The following is an 18,821-nucleotide window of genomic DNA, read 5'->3' as shown; positions in this document are numbered from 1 at the left end:
TAAAAAAGGGGGGGCCTAAAGGGGGGGGTACTGTAGCGCCGGCGTCCCTGCCCTCTGCTAGGCAGGGACGCTGTTCCCCTCACCTCTCTGCTCCGTGCCCGGCGTCCTCCTCCCGCTCTGCTGGCAGCGCGCGCTCCTTCCCGGCCACTGTGCTTAGGGCGCGCGCGCGCGCTCTCCCTCGCTCTTAAAGGGGCCGCGCGCGCCGTCCTAAGGTGTCCCCGGCCAATTGCCGGAGGACCTCCCATATAAAAGGCACCTCCTCCAAAATGGAGGTGCCCGAGCAATGTTGTTGCACTGTTCACTACTCTGCTTCAGCCCTCAGGTCCCGTTGCCAGTTACCTGCCAGATTCCTGCCTGATTATCTGCTACCTGCCTGCTAGCCTGAGGTCCGACGGTCTGCCTTACTACTCCTGTCAGTCTGTCTAAGGACCAGCCTGCCCGCTCACCTGGGAGCGCACATCAACTACCTGCCTGCTTGCCTGAGGTCCGACGGTCTGCCTTCCAACTCCTGTCAGTCTGTCTATGGACCAGCTTGCCCGCTCACCTGGGAGCACACACCCGCTACCTGCCTGCTTGCCTACCTGGAGGCTCCGCCGTCACGTGCTGTGACCACCTGCTATTCCAGAGACTCTCGCCCGCTCACCTGGGAGCGCTCATCTGCTACCTGCCTGCTAGCCTGCCTGGAGGCTTCGCCGTCACGTGCTGTGACCATCTGCTATTCCAGAGACTCTCGCCCGCTCACCTGGGAGCGCTCCTCCGCTACTTGCCTGCCTGCCTACCTGGAGGCTCTGCCGTCACGTGCTGTGACCACCTGCTCTTCCAGAGACTCTCGCCTGCTCACCTGGGAGCACTCATCTGTCATCCGCCTGCTAGCCTACCTGGAGGCTCAGCCGTCACAGGTCGTACCTACCCTATACTCAGAGACTGTCCCGGTCACTTGCTGTGACCTCCTGCCCGTTCACCCAGAGACTGCCCCGGTCACTTGCTGTGACCTCCTGCCCGTTCATCCAGAGACTGCCCCGGTCACTTGCTGTGATCTCCTGCCCGTTCATCCAGAGACTGCCCCAGTCACTTGCTGTGACCTCCTGCCCGTTTACCCAGAGACTGTCCCGGTCACTTGCCGTGACCTCCTGCCCGTTCACCCAGAGACTGTCCCGGTCACCTGCTGTGACTGCCTACCCGTCTTCCCTGGTCGCCACCCGCTCCCTTACAAGGACCGCCCCCTTGTATAGTAGCTCAGAGGTTCCGCCTACCAGACCCGTTACAAGGAGGAGTGAGAGGATCAGTCCTGTGCAGGAGGAGGAGTGAGAGGAGCAGTCCTGTGCAGGAGGAGGAGGAGGAGTGAGAGGAGCAGTCCTGTGCAGGAGGAGGAGGAGGAGTGAGAGGAGCAGTCCTGTGCAGGAGGAGGAGGAGTGAGAGGAGCAGTCCTGTGCAGGAGGAGGAGGAGTGAGAGGAGCAGTCCTGTGCAGGAGGAGGAGGAGTGAGAGGAGCAGTCCTGTGCAAGAGGAGGAGGAGTGAGAGGAGCAGTCCTGTGCAAGAGGAGGAGGAGTGAGAGGAGCAGTCCTGTGCAGGAGGAGGAGGAGTGAGAGGAGCAGTCCTGTGCAGGAGGAGGAGGAGTGAGAGGAGCAGTCCTGTGCAGGAGGAGGAGGAGTGAGAGGAGCAGTCCTGTGCAGGAGGAGGAGGAGGAGTGAGAGGAGCAGTCCTGTGCAGGAGGAGGAGGAGGAGTGAGAGGAGCAGTCCTGTGCAGGAGGAGGAGGAGGAGTGAGAGGAGCAGTCCTGTGCAGGAGGAGGAGGAGGAGTGAGAGGAGCAGTCCTGTGCAGGAGGAGGAGGAGTGAGAGGAGCAGTCCTGTGCAGGAGGAGGAGGAGTGAGAGGAGCAGTCCTGTGCAGGAGGAGGAGGAGTGAGAGGAGCAGTCCTGTGCAGGAGGAGGAGGAGTGAGAGGAGCAGTCCTGTGCAGGAGGAGAAGGAGTGAGAGGAGCAGTCCTGTGCAGGAGGAGGAGGAGGAGGAGTGAGAGGAGCAGTCCTGTGCAGGAGGAGGAGTGAGAGGATTAGTCCTGTGCAGGAGGAGGAGGAGTGAGAGGAGCAGTCCTGTGCAGGAGGTGGAGGAGTGAGAGGAGCAGTCCTGTGCAGGAGGAGGAGGAGTGAGAGGAGCAGTCCTGTGCAGGAGGAGAAGGAGTGAGAGGAGCAGTCCTGTGCAGGAGGAGAAGGAGTGAGAGGAGCAGTCCTGTGCAGGAGGAGGAGGAGTGAGAGGAGCAGTCCTGTGCAGGAGGAGGAGGAGTGAGAGGAGCAGTCCTGTGCAGGAGGAGGAGGAGTGAGAGGAGCAGTCCTGTGCAGGAGGAGGAGGAGTGAGAGGAGCAGTCCTGTGCAGGAGGAGGAGGAGTGAGAGGAACAGTCCTGTGCAGGAGGAGGAGGAGTGAGAGGAGCAGTCCTGTGCAGGAGGAGAAGGAGTGAGAGGAGCAGTCCTGTGCAGGAGGAGAAGGAGTGAGAGGAGCAGTCCTGTGCAGGAGGAGGAGGAGTGAGAGGAGCAGTCCTGTGCAGGAGGAGGAGGAGTGAGAGGAGCAGTCCTGTGCAGGAGGAGGAGGAGTGAGAGGAGCAGTCCTGTGCAGGAGGAGTGAGAGGAGCAGTCCTGTGCAGGAGGAGGAGGAGTGAGAGGTGCAGTCCTGTGCAGGAGGAGGAGGAGTGAGAGAAGCAGTCCTGTGCAGGAGGAGTGAGAGGTGCAGTCCTGTGCAGGAGGAGGAGGAGTGAGAGGAGCAGTCCTGTGCAGGAGGAGGAGGAGTGAGAGGAGCAGTCCTGTGCAGGAGGAGGAGGAGTGAGAGGTGCAGTCCTGTGCAGGATGAGGGGGATGAGAGGTGCAGTCCTGTGCAGGAGGAGGAGGAGTGAGAGGTGCAGTCCTGTGCAGGAGGAGGAGGAGTGAGAGGAGCAGTCCTGTGCAGGAGGAGGAGGAGTGAGAGGAGCAGTCCTGTGCAGGAGGAGGAGGAGTGAGAGGAGCAGTCCTGTGCAGGAGGAGGAGGAGTGAGAGGAGCAGTCCTGTGCAGGAGGAGGAGGAGTGAGAGGAGCAGTCCTGTGAAGGAGGAGTAGAAGCCAGAGGGGTAGTCCTGTGCAAGTGGAGGAGTAGTCATGTGCAGGATGAGGATGCGTTAGAGGAGTGGTCCTGCACAGGAGGAGGAGGAGGGATGAGAAGAGTAGTCCTGCATAAAAGGAGGAGTGAGAGGAGTAATCCTGTGTAGGAGGAGTGTCATAGAAAATATTAAGAATATCTCTCTTCCTCCAGACCACTCATCCCCCCCCCCCCTATACAATTTGTCAAAGGAACATGTCATGTCTGGTCTCTACAGAAAGGTAAATTCGCAATTAAAAATATGGTGTCATTTGTGAACCTCTGTGACCAACCAGCGAGGAGTTATCTCAGAAATTATAGATTTTAATTAAACCATGAAGGACGGAGACCAACCCACGTGAGGTCATCACAGGGGATTGTGTAACTGTATATACTGTATTGTTTTGTCCCCCTTGTAACATCCTTGTATATATTTTTTCTAAACACTGCCTCCCTTTTGGATTAAATATACAATTTAATAGTTCTGTTTCTTTTGCTCTGTAATTGTTCCTCCCGCGAAGACATATACGCTACCAGAAAGCAAGGGTCCAATCAGGCCTGTATTATATTTTAAAACTGATCGGTGGTGGCAGCAAATAATATTAATTGGGCTATCGTGAAGCTGACAGTGACTGTACCGGGGCATAAACACATATTTCATGCGTTGGAATTCTGAAGTGTATACGCCATACGCTCACTGCTCGCTTGCCGATAGGTACATTGTGAGTAATCGGGATCGTGCGTGTACCGAATCCCCGACAATCCTGACAAAGTGATTGCAGCGGTGGGATATTGTATGGTCCCGCCGGTGTCGTTCCTGACAAGGAGGAATAGTGAGAGTAGTCCTGTGCAGAAGGAGGATGAGTGAGAGGAGCAGTCCTGAGTAAGAGCAAAAGGAGTGAGAGGTGTACTCTTGTGCAGGAGGAAGAGGGGAGAGAGGAGTAGTCATGTGCAGTAGGAGGATGAGTGAGTGGTGTAATCCTGTGTAGGAGGAGTAGGCATGAGAAGAGTAGTCCTGCACAGGAGAAGGAGTGAGAGGAGCAGTCCTGTGGAGGAGAAGTAAGAGGAGCAGTCCTGAGGAGGAGGAGTGAGAGGAGCAGTCCTGTGCAGGAGGAGGAGGAGTGAGAGGAGCAGTCCTGTGCAGGAGGAGTGAGAGGAGCAGTCCTGTGCAGGAGGAGGAGGAGTGAGAGGAGCAGACCTGTGCAGGAGGAGTGAGAGGAGCAGTCCTGTGCAGGAGGAGTGAGAGGAGCAGTCCTGTGCAGGAGGAGTGAGAGGAGCAGTCCTGTGCAGGAGGAGTGAGAGGAGCAGTCCTGTGCAGGATGAGGAGGAGTAAGAGGAGCAGTCCTGTGCAGGAGGAGGAGGAGTGAGAGGAGCAGTCCTGTGCAGGAGGAGGAGGAGTGAGAGGAGCAGTCCTGTGCAGGAGGAGGAGGAGTGAGAGGAGCAGTCCTGTGCAGGAGGAGGAGGAGTGAGAGGAGCAGTCCTGTGCAGGAGGAGGAGGAGTGAGAGGAGCAGTCCTGTGCAGGAGGAGGAGGAGGCGTGAGAGGAGCAGTCCTGTGCAGGAGGAGGAGGAGTGAGAGGAGCAGTCCTGTACAGGAGGAGGAGGAGTAAGAGGAGCAGTCCTGTGCAGGAGGAGGAGTGAGAGGAGCAGTCCTGTGCAGGAGGAGTGAGAGGAGCAGTGCTGTGCAGGAGGAGGAGAAGTGAGAAGAGTAGTCCTGTGCAGGAGGAGGAGGAGGAGGAGTGAGAGGAGCAGTCTTGTGCAGGAGGAGTGAGAGGAGCAGTCCTGTGCAGGAAGAGGAGGTGTGAGATGAGTAGTCCTGTGAAGGAGGAGTAGAAGCGAGAGGGGTAGTCCTGTGCATGTGGAGGAGTAGTCATGTGCAGGATGAGGATGCGCTAGAGGAGTGGTCCTGCACAGGAGGAGGAGGGGTGAGAAGAGCAGTCCTGTGCAGGATGAGGGGGAGTGAGAGGAGCAGTCCTGTGCAGGATGAGGGGAAGTGAGAGGAGCAGTCCTGTGCAGGAGGAGGAGGAGTGAGAGGAGCAGTCCTCTGCAGGAGGAGGAGGAGTGAGAGGAGCAGTCCTGTGCAGGAGGAGGAGGAGTGAGAGGAGCAGTCCTGTGCAGGAGGAGGAGGAGTGAGAGGAGCAGTCCTGTGCAGGAGGAGTGAGAGGAGCAGTCCTGTGCAGGAGGAGGAGGAGTGAGAGGAGCAGTCCTGTGCAGGAGGAGGAGGAGTGAGAGGAGCAGTCCTGTGCAGGATGAGGGGGAGTGAGAGGAGCAGTCCTGTGCAGGATGAGGGGGAGTGAGAGGAGCAGTCCTGTGCAGGAGGAGTGAGAGTAGTAGTCCTGTGTAAGAGCAAAAGAGTTAGAGGTATACTCCTGTACAGGAGGAGGAGGGGAGAGAGGAGCAGTTCTGTGCAAGAGGAGGGGAGAGTAGTCCTGTGCAGGAAGAGGAGGAGTGAGAGGAGCAGTCCTGTGAAGAAGAAGGAGTGGTAGATGTGTCTGGTCATGATGATGGGTGTGTGTGACGATACAGCCTATAATTTTAATAAGCCAGACATTTAGATTTGTTAATCCAAGAGAAATACAATATTCTCTTTGTGTGTCTGTTGACTTGTAACTGTATGTGTATTTCAAGAAGAACAGACCAGTATTTGTATAACCCTGATTGTTATCTCCTCTTGGGTTTGCAGACAACGATGTTTGCTAATATGCTAATTACATATTGTGCTAAAAGCCAGCTGAATGTTGATTTAAAGATCCCACTCTATACCAACTATGTAAATTGATTAGCTCAAACAATGAGACCGGAGCCCTGTGAGTAATGCCCTCCCTAACCCCTTACCCTCGAATCTGTACTTGACGGACAAGTGTAACTATTTTAAGGGACATGTGCTCCTGTAGCAGTCAGACTTAAAACAGAGAATCAATGAGAAGCAAGTGGACTCTCAGATTCTCTTCACACCATCAGCTTGGTAGCATGGCTTTACCCAAAGAGACACAGATTTGGATTTTACATGATTCTAGCCTAAGGGTATCGGCCCTGACTGGAAAGATAAGGATCTGCTACGTTAACCATCAGACAGACATGGATACATTTGGGGAGACCAGGTTGGGACAATGAAGTCACTTGGCCCCATGTATATGTTGTTTGGGGTTACCAGGAGGGACCCACCAGTCGCCTGGAACTCATGGAGCCATTCGGAGAAGCCAGATTGGGACTAGCCGGTCATCTGACCCCATGGAAACTCTCGGAGAGGCCAGGGTGGGACCCTCGAGTCTCCTGGCCTTGTACCTCAATGGATTGCTAGCTTCCTAAGCATGCCACTACCTTCTCTCTGTGGGGGCCCGCCAGAAGCGGGGGGCCACTGGTTGAGGTAGTCGGCCCTGGAAGTCCCAAAGTCGCAGCTGTTCTATCCCAGGCGGGCGGAGAAGGAAGGATGAGACTGTGTAATGTTGCACCATCTTGGGTATTTGTTGGGACTGTTCTACCTGTTTATTGTCCTGTTTGTGGTTCAGTAAAGTATTGCCACGCTGTTTTACCCGCACCCTGTGTTGTCTGAGTAGTGTTACGCCCACGGGAGACCCCGGATCTTCACAGGGTGGTAATAGTAGATGTGTCTGGTGATGATGATGGGGGTAGTAGTGATGTGTCTAGTGATGATGATGAGGGTAGTAGTAGATGTGTCTGGTGATGATGATGGGGGTAGTAGTAGATGTGTCTGGTGATGATGATGGGGGTGGTAGTAGATGTGTCGGGTGATGATGATGATGGGGGTGGTAGAAGTAGATGTGTCTAGTGATGATGATGAGGGTAGTAGTAGATGTGTCTGGTGATGATGATGAGGGTAGTAGTAGATGTGTCTGGTGATGATGATGAGGGTAGTAGTAGATGTGTCTAGTGATGATGATGAGGGTAGTAGTAGATGTGTCTGGTGATGATGATGAGAGTAGTAGTAGATGTGTCTAGTGATGATGAGGGTAGTAGTAGATGTGTCTGGTGATGATGAGAGTAGTAGTAGATGTGTCTGGTGATGATGGGGGTGGTAGTAGTAGATGTGTCTGGTGATGATGGGGGTGGTAATAGTAAATGTGTCTGATGATGGGGTGGTAGTAGTAGATGTGTCTGGTGATGATGATGGGGTGGTAGTAGTAGATGTGTCTGGTGATGATGGGGGTGGTAGTAGTAGATGTGTCTGGTGATGATGATGGGGTGGTAGTAGTAGATGTGTCTGGTGATGATGATGGGGTGGTAGTAGTAGATGTGTCTGGTGATGGGGGTGGTAGTAGATGTGTCTGGTGATGATGAGGGTGGTAGTAGTAGATGTGTCTGGTGATGATGGGGGTGGTAATAGTAAATGTGTCTGGTGATGATGATGGGGTGGTAGTAGTAGATGTGTCTGGTGATGATGGGGGTGGTAATAGTAAATGTGTCTGGTGATGATGATGGGGTGGTAGTAGTAGATGTGTCTGGTGATGATGATGGGGTGGTAGTAGTAGATGTGTCTGGTGATGATGATGGGGTGGTAGTAGTAGATGTGTCTGGTGATGATGATGGGGTGGTAGTAGTAGATGTGTCTGGTGATGATGATGGGGTGGTAGTAGTAGATGTGTCTGGTGATGATGGGGGTGGTAGTAGTAGATGTGTCTGGTGATGATGGGGGTGGTAGTAGTAGATGTGTCTGGTGATGATGGGGGTGGTAATAGTAAATGTGTCTGATGATGATGGGGTGGTAGTAGTAGATGTGTCTGGTGATGATGGGGGTGGTAATAGTAAATGTGTCTGGTGATGATGATGGGGTGGTAGTAGTAGATGTGTCTGGTGATGATGATGGGGTGGTAGTAGTAGATGTGTCTGGTGATGATGATGGGGTGGTAGTAGTAGATGTGTCTGGTGATGATGATGGGGGTGGTAGTAGATGTGTCTGGTGATGATGATGATGGGGTGGTAGTAGTAGATGTGTCTGGTGTTGATGATGGGGGTGGTAGTAGTAATAGTGTCTGTTGCTGATGATGGGGGTGGTCTCTCCCCTCCCCCGCTCCGCACTGCTCATGCTCTCCTTGTCCTTCGTCTCCTCCTCGTCTTCCTCCTCCAGCAGGCGAGCAGTATGGCAGAAGGGGATGAGCTGCAGGCTTTCACCTCCATCATGGACGCTCTGGTGCGGATCAGTGTAAGTGCCGTCTGTGGATGATGGGGTAGTGGTTGTGTTTTTGTCATCTTTCTCAGGTGGGGGAGATGTGGAGCGACAGGGGCTGCTGCAATGTCTGCCGTCTCCATAGTAACTGCATCCTCCATCTTCCTGCAGCCAGAATCCCCCGCCCGTTACCGGGGCGACATGGCTGTCAGGAGGGTTAATGCTGGGCCCAGACATTCATGTATACAGAGGACGGGGGGACGTATACACCTCCATCATACACAGGACAGGGGATGTATACACCTCCATCATACACAGGACAGAGGATGTATACACCTCCATCATACACAGGACAGGGGATGTATACACCTCCATCATACACAGTACAGGGGATGTATACACCTCCATCATACACAGGACAGGGGATGTATACACCTCCATCATACACAGGACAGAGGATGTATACACCTCCATCATACACAGGACAGAGGATGTATACACCTCCATCATACACAGGACAGAGGATGTATACACCTCCATCATACACAGCACAGGGGATGTATACACCTCCATCATACACAGGACAGGGGATGTATACACCTCCATCATACACAGGACAGGGGATGTATACACCTCCATCATACACAGGACAGGGGATGTATACACCTCCATCATACACAGTACAGGGGATGTATACACCTCCATCATACACAGGACAGGGGATGTATACACCTCCATCATACACAGGACAGAGGATGTATACACCTCCATCATACACAGTACAGGGGATGTATACACCTTCATCACACACAGGACAGGGGATGTATACACCTCCATCATACACAGGACAGGGGATGTATACACCTCCATCATACACAGTACAGGGGATGTATACACCTCCATCATACACAGGACAGAGGATGTATACACCTCCATCATACACAGGACAGAGGATGTATACACCTCCATCATACACAGGACAGGGGATGTATACACCTCCATCATACACAGGACAGAGGATGTATACACCTCCATCATACACAGGACAGGGGATGTATACACCTCCATCATACACAGTACAGGGGATGTATACACCTCCATCATACACAGGACAGAGGATGTATACACCTCCATCATACACAGGACAGAGGATGTATACACCTCCATCATACACAGTACAGGGGATGTATACACCTCCATCATACACAGGACAGAGGATGTATACACCTCCATCATACACAGGACAGAGGATGTATACACCTCCATCATACACAGGACAGGGGATGTATACACCTCCATCATACACAGCACAGGGGATGTATACACCTCCATCATACACAGGACAGAGGATGTATACACCTCCATCATACACAGGACAGGGGATGTATACACCTCCATCATACACAGGACAGGGGATGTATACACCTCCATCATACACAGGACAGGGGATGTATACACCTCCATCATACACAGGACAGAGGATGTATACACCTCCATCATACACAGGACAGAGGATGTATACACCTCCATCATACACAGGACAGAGGATGTATACACCTCCATCATACACAGGACAGGGGATGTATACACCTCCATCATACACAGGACAGGGGATGTATACACCTCCATCATACACAGGACAGAGGATGTATACACCTCCATCATACACAGGACAGGGGATGTATACACCTCCATCATACACAGGACAGGGGATGTATACACCTCCATCATACACAGGACAGAGGATGTATACACCTCCATCATACACAGGACAGAGGATGTATACACCTCCATCATACACAGTACAGGGGATGTATACACCTCCATCATACACAGGACAGAGGATGTATACACCTCCATCATACACAGGACAGGGGATGTATACACCTCCATCATACACAGGACAGAGGATGTATACACCTCCATCATACACAGGACAGGGGATGTATACACCTCCATCATACACAGGACAGGGGATGTATACACCTCCATCATACACAGGACAGGGGATGTATACACCTCCATCATACACAGTACAGGGGATGTATACACCTCCATCATACACAGGACAGGGGATGTATACACCTCCATCATACACAGGACAGAGGATGTATACACCTCCATCATACACAGGACAGGGGATGTATACACCTCCATCATACACAGGACAGGGGATGTATACACCTCCATCATACACAGGACAGGGGATGTATACACCTCCATCATACACAGGACAGGGGATGTATACACCTCCATCATACACAGGACAGGGGATGTATACACCTCCATCATACACAGGACAGGGGATGTATACACCTCCATCATACACAGGACAGGGGATGTATACACCTCCATCATACACAGGACAGGGGATGTATACACCTCCATCATACACAGGACAGGGGATGTATACACCTCCATCATACACAGGACAGAGGATGTATACACCTCCATCATACACAGGACAGAGGATGTATACACCTCCATCATACACAGGACAGGGGATGTATACACCTCCATCATACACAGGACAGGGGATGTATACACCTCCATCATACACAGGACAGGGGATGTATACACCTCCATCATACACAGGACAGGGGATGTATACACCTCCATCATACACAGGACAGGGGATGTATACACCTCCATCATACACAGGACAGGGGATGTATACACCTCCATCATATACAGGACAGGGGATGTATACACCTCCATCATACACAGGACAGAGGATGTATACACCTCCATCATACACAGGACAGAGGATGTATACACCTCCATCATACACAGGACAGAGGATGTATACACCTCCATCATACACAGGACAGGGGATGTATACACCTCCATCATACACAGGACAGGGAATGTATACACCTCCATCATACACAGGACAGGGGATGTATACACCTCCATCATACACAGGACAGAGGATGTATACACCTCCATCATACACAGGACAGAGGACGTATACACCTCCATCATACACAGGACAGAGGACGTATACACCTCCATCATACACAGGACAGGGGATGTATACACCTCCATCATACACAGGACAGGGGATGTATACACCTCCATCATACACAGGACAGGGGATGTATACACCTCCATCATACACAGGACAGAGGACGTATACACCTCCATCATACACAGGACAGGGGACGTATACACCTCCATCATACACAGGACAGGGGACGTATACACCTCCATCATACACAGGACAGAGGATGTATACACCTCCATCATACACAGGACAGGGGATGTATACACCTCCATCATACACAGGACAGGGGATGTATACACCTCCATCATACACAGGACAGGGGATGTATACACCTCCATCATACACAGGACAGGGGATGTATACACCTCCATCATACACAGGACAGGGGATGTATACACCTCCATCATACACAGGACAGGGGATGTATACACCTCCATCATACACAGGACAGGGGATGTATACACCTCCATCATACACAGGACAGGGGATGTATACACCTCCATCATACACAGGACAGGGATGTATACACCTCCATCATACACAGGACAGGGGATGTATACACCTCCATCATACACAGGACAGGGGATGTATACACCTCCATCATACACAGGACAGGGGATGTATACACCTCCATCATACACAGGACAGGGGATGTATACACCTCCATCATACACAGGACAGGGATGTATACACCTCCATCATACACAGGACAGGGGATGTATACACCTCCATCATACACAGGACAGAGGACGTATACACCTCCATCATACACAGGACAGGGGATGTATACACCTCCATCATACACAGGACAGGGGATGTATACACCTCCATCATACACAGGACAGGGGATGTATACACCTCCATCATACACAGGACAGGGGATGTATACACCTCCATCACACACAGCACAGGGGATGTATACACCTCCATCATACACAGGACAGGGAATGTATACACCTCCATCACACACAGCACAGGGGATGTATACACCTCCATCATACACAGGACAGAGGATGTATACACCTCCATCATACACAGGACAGGGGATGTATACACCTCCATCATACACAGGACAGAGGATGTATACACCTCCATCATACACAGGACAGGGGATGTATACACCTCCATCATACACAGGACAGGGGATGTATACACCTCCATCATACACAGGACAGGGGATGTATACACCTCCATCACATACAGCACAGGGGATGTATACACCTCCATCATACACAGGACAGAGGATGTATACACCTCCATCATACACAGGACAGAGGATGTATACACCTCCATCACACACAGCACAGGGGATGTATACACCTCCATCACACACAGCACAGGGGATGTATACACCTCCATCATACACAGGACAGAGGATGTATACACCTCCATCATACACAGGACAGAGGATGTATACACCTCCATCATACACAGGACAGGGGATGTATACACCTCCATCACACACAGCACAGGGGATGTATACACCTCCATCATACACAGGACAGGGGATGTATACACCTCCATCATACACAGCACAGGGGATGTATACACCTCCATCATACACAGGACAGAGGATGTATACACCTCCATCATACACAGGACAGAGGATGTATACACCTCCATCATACACAGGACAGGGGATGTATACACCTCCATCATACACAGGACAGGGGATGTATACACCTCCATCATACACAGGACAGGGAATGTATACACCTCCATCATACACAGGACAGGGGATGTATACACCTCCATCATACACAGGACAGAGGATGTATACACCTCCATCACACACAGTACAGGGGATGTATACACCTCCATCATACACAGGACAGAGGATGTATACACCTCCATCATACACAGGACAGGGGATGTATACACCTCCATCACACACAGTACAGGGGATGTATACACCTCCATCATACACAGTACAGGGGATGTATACACCTCCATCATACACAGGACAGAGGATGTATACACCTCCATCATACACAGGACAGAGGATGTATACACCTCCATCATACACAGGACAGGGGATGTATACACCTCCATCATACACAGGACAGGGGATGTATACACCTCCATCATACACAGTACAGGGGATGTATACACCTCCATCATACACAGGACAGGGGATGTATACACCTCCATCATACACAGTACAGGGGATGTATACACCTCCATCATACACAGGACAGGGGATGTATACACCTCCATCATACACAGGACAGAGGATGTATACACCTCAATCATACACAGGACAGAGGATGTATACACCTCCATCATACACAGGACAGAGGATGTATACACCTCCATCATACACAGGACAGGGGATGTATACACCTCCATCATACACAGGACAGGGGATGTATACACCTCCATCATACACAGGACAGGGGATGTATACACCTCCATCATACACAGGACAGGGATGTATACACCTCCATCATACACAGGACAGAGGATGTATACACCTCCATCATACACAGGACAGGGGATGTATACACCTCCATCATACACAGGACAGGGGATGTATACACCTCCATCATACACAGGACAGGGGATGTGTACACCTCCATCATACACAGTACAGGGGATGTATACACCTCCATCATACACAGGACAGAGGATGTATACACCTCCATCATACACAGGACAGGGGATGTATACACCTCCATCATACACAGGACAGGGGATGTATACACCTCCATCATACACAGTACAGGGGATGTATACACCTCCATCATACACAGGACAGGGGATGTATACACCTCCATCATACACAGGACAGGGTATGTATACACCTCCATCACACACAGGACAGGGGATGTATACACCTCCATCATACACAGGACAGAGGATGTATACACCTCCATCACACACAGTACAGGGGATGTATACACCTCCATCATACACAGGACAGGGGATGTATACACCTCCATCATACACAGGACAGGGTATGTATACACCTCCATCACACACAGTACAGGGGATGTATACACCTCCATCATACACAGTACAGGGGATGTATACACCTCCATCATACACAGGACAGAGGACGTATACACCTCCATCATACACAGGACAGAGGACGTATACACCTCCATCATACACAGGACAGAGGACGTATACACCTCCATCATACACAGGACAGAGGACGTATACACCTCCATCATACACAGGACAGGGGATGTATACACCTCCATCATACACAGGACAGAGGATGTATACACCTCCATCATACACAGGACAGGGGATGTATACACCTCCATCACACACAGGACAGAGGATGTATACACCTCCATCATACACAGGACAGGGGATGTATACACCTCCATCACACACAGTACAGGGGATGTATACACCTCCATCATACACAGTACAGGGGATGTATACACCTCCATCATACACAGGACAGAGGATGTATACACCTCCATCATACACAGGACAGAGGACGTATACACCTCCATCATACACAGGACAGGGGATGTATACACCTCCATCATACACAGGACAGGGGATGTATACACCTCCATCATACACAGGACAGGGGATGTATACACCTCCATCATACACAGTACAGGGGATGTATACACCTCCATCATACACAGGACAGGGGATGTATACACCTCCATCATACACAGGACAGAGGATGTATACACCTCAATCATACACAGGACAGAGGATGTATACACCTCAATCATACACAGGACAGAGGATGTATACACCTCCATCATACACAGGACAGAGGATGTATACACCTCCATCATACACAGGACAGAGGATGTATACACCTCCATCATACACAGGACAGGGGATGTATACACCTCCATCATACACAGCACAGAGGACGTATACACCTCCATCATACACAGGACAGGGGACGTATACACCTCCATCATACACAGGACAGGGGACGTATACACCTCCATCATACACAGGACAGGGGATGTATACACCTCCATCATACACAGGACAGGGGATGTATACACCTCCATCATACACAGGACAGGGGATGTATACACCTCCATCATACACAGGACAGGGGATGTATACACCTCCATCATACACAGGACAGAGGATGTATACACCTCCATCATACACAGCACAGGGGATGTATACACCTCCATCATACACAGGACAGGGGATGTATACACCTCCATCATACACAGGACAGGGATGTATACACCTCCATCATACACAGGACAGAGGATGTATACACCTCCATCATACACAGGACAGGGGATGTATACACCTCCATCATACACAGGACAGGGGATGTATACACCTCCATCATACACAGGACAGGGGATGTATACACCTCCATCATACACAGGACAGAGGATGTATACACCTCCATCATACACAGGACAGAGGATGTATACACCTCCATCATACACAGGACAGAGGATGTATACACCTCCATCATACACAGGACAGGGGATGTATACACCTCCATCATACACAGGACAGAGGATGTATACACCTCCATCATACACAGGACAGGGGATGTATACACCTCCATCATACACAGGACAGAGGATGTATACACCTCCATCATACACAGGACAGGGATGTATACACCTCCATCATACACAGGACAGGGGATGTATACACCTCCATCATACACAGGACAGAGGATGTATACACCTCCATCATACACAGGACAGGGGATGTATACACCTCCATCACACACAGGACAGAGGATGTATACACCTCCATCATACACAGGACAGAGGATGTATACACCTCCATCATACACAGGACAGAGGATGTATACACCTCCATCATACACAGGACAGAGGATGTATACACCTCCATCATACACAGGACAGAGGATGTATACACCTCCATCATACACAGGACAGGGGATGTATACACCTCCATCATACACAGGACAGGGGATGTATACACATCCATCATACACAGGACAGAGGATGTATACACCTCCATCATACACAGGACAGAGGATGTATACACCTCCATCATACACAGGACAGAGGATGTATACACCTCCATCATACACAGGACAGGGGATGTATACACCTCCATCATACACAGGACAGAGGATGTATACACCTCCATCATACACAGGACAGGGGATGTATACACCTCCATCACACACAGGACAGAGGATGTATACACCTCCATCATACACAGGACAGGGGATGTATACACCTCCATCATACACAGGACAGGGGATGTATACACCTCCGTCATACACAGGACAGGGGATGTATACACCTCCATCATACACAGGACAGAGGATGTATACACCTCCATCATACACAGGACAGGGGATGTATACACCTCCGTCATACACAGGACAGGGGATGTATACACCTCCATCATACACAGGACAGGGGATGTATACACCTCCGTCATACACAGGACAGGGGATGTATACACCTCCGTCATACACAGGACAGGGGATGTATACACCTCCGTCATACACAGGACAGAGGATGTATACACCTCCGTCATACACAGGACAGGGGATGTATACACCTCCATCATACACAGGACAGGGGATGTATACACCTCCATCATACACAGGACAGGGGATGTATACACCTCCATCATACACAGGACAGAGGATGTATGCACCTCCATCATACACAGGACAGGGGATGTATACACCTCCATCATACACAGGACAGAGGATGTATACACCTCCATCATACACAGGACAGGGGATGTATACACCTCCATCATACACAGGACAGGGGATGTATACACCTCCATCATACACAGGACAGGGGATGTATACACCTCCATCATACACAGGACAGGGGATGTATACACCTCCATCATACACAGGACAGAGGATGTATACACCTCCATCATACACAGGACAGGGGATGTATACACCTCCATCATACACAGGACAGGGGATGTATACACCTCCATCATACACAGGACAGGGGATGTATACACCTCCATCATACACAGGACAGGTGATGTATACACCTCCATCATACACAGGACAGAGGATGTATACAGCTCCATCATACACAGGACAGGGGATGTATACACCTCCATCATACACAGGACAGGGGATGTATACACCTCCATCATACACAGGACAGAGGATGTATACACCTCCATCATACACAGGACAGGGGATGTATACACCTCCATCATACACAGGACAGAGGATGTATACACCTCCATCATACACAGGACAGGGGATGTATACACCTCCATCATACACAGGACAGAGGATGTATACACCTCCATCATACACAGGACAGAGGATGTATACACCTCCATCATACACAGGACAGGGGATGTATACACCTCCATCATACACAGGACAGGGGATGTATACACCTCCATCATACACAGGACAGGGGATGTATACACCTCCATCATACACAGGACAGAGGATGTATACACCTCCATCATACACAGGACAGGGGATGTATACACCTCCATCATACACAGGACAGGGGATGTATACACCTCCATCATACACAGGACAGGGGATGTATACACCTCCATCATACACAGGACAGGGGATGTATACACCTCCATCATACACAGGACAGAGGATGTATACACCTCCATCATACACAGGACAGGGGATGTATACACCTCCATCATACACAGGACAGGGGATGTATACACCTCCATCATACACAGGACAGGGGATGTATACACCTCCATCATACACAGGACAGGGGATGTATACACCTCCATCATACACAGGCCAGGGGATGTATACACCTCCATCATACACAGGACAGAGGATGTATACACCTCCATCATACACAGGACAGGGGATGTATACACCTCCATCATACACAGGACAGAGGATGTATACACCTCCATCATACACAGGACAGAGGATGTATACACCTCCATCATACACAGGACAGGGGATGTATACACCTCCATCATACACAGGACAGGGGATGTATACACCTCCATCATACACAGGACAGAGGATGTATACACCTCCATCATACACAGGACAGGGGATGTATACACCTCCATCATACACAGGACAGAGGATGTATACACCTCCATCATACACAGGACAGAGGATGTATACACCTCCATCATACACAGGACAGGGGATGTATACACCTCCATCACACACAGGACAGGGGATGTATACACCTTCATCACACACAGGACAGGGGATGTATACACCTCCATCACACACAGGACAGGGGATGTATACACCTCCATCATACACAGGACAGAGGATGTATACACCTCCATCATACACAGGACAGAGGATGTATACACCTCCATCATACACAGGACAGGGGATGTATACACCTCCATCATACACAGGACAGAGGATGTATGCACCTCCATCATACACAGGACAGTTCATCCCACCGTCGGAGGAGTTCCCTTCTTCCCACCGTTCGGGGGAGTTCCCTTCTTCCCACCGTTCAGGGGAGTTCTCTTCATCCCACCATCGGGTGGGTTCCCTTCATCCCATGAACGGTGGCATTTCCTTCATCCCATTATCATATGGTTCCCTTCATCCCACCATCGGGGGGGTTCCCTTCATCCCACCATCGTGGGGGGGGGTTCCCTTCATCCCACCATCGTGGGGGGTTCCCTTCATCCCATC

The 18,821-nt window shown here is 50.8% G+C and overlaps 1 protein-coding gene across 2 annotated transcripts in view; it reads left to right on the top strand.

Moving 5' to 3' along the window:
• Positions 1 to 8,107: 8,107 nt before the first annotated feature.
• TRIM46 (tripartite motif containing 46) overlaps positions 8,108 to 18,821 on the top strand; it is a 53,068-nt gene continuing 42,354 nt past the window's right edge. For both annotated transcript variants that reach the window (XM_073637308.1, XM_073637307.1), the window contains exon 1: positions 8,108 to 8,256. In XM_073637308.1, the coding sequence (XP_073493409.1) occupies positions 8,194 to 8,256 (63 nt within the window). In that variant the 5' untranslated portion in view covers positions 8,108 to 8,193. The remainder of the gene's footprint in view (positions 8,257 to 18,821) is intronic.

The sequence above is a fragment of the Phyllobates terribilis genome, unplaced genomic scaffold (genome assembly GCF_046119375.1).
Source record: "Phyllobates terribilis strain yellow unplaced genomic scaffold, ASM4611937v1 Scaffold_6__1_contigs__length_29720123, whole genome shotgun sequence".
Lineage (NCBI taxonomy): Eukaryota > Metazoa > Chordata > Amphibia > Anura > Dendrobatidae > Phyllobates > Phyllobates terribilis.
Note: the sequence above shows the minus strand (reverse complement) of the source record. Positions and strands in the feature narration are given on the sequence as shown.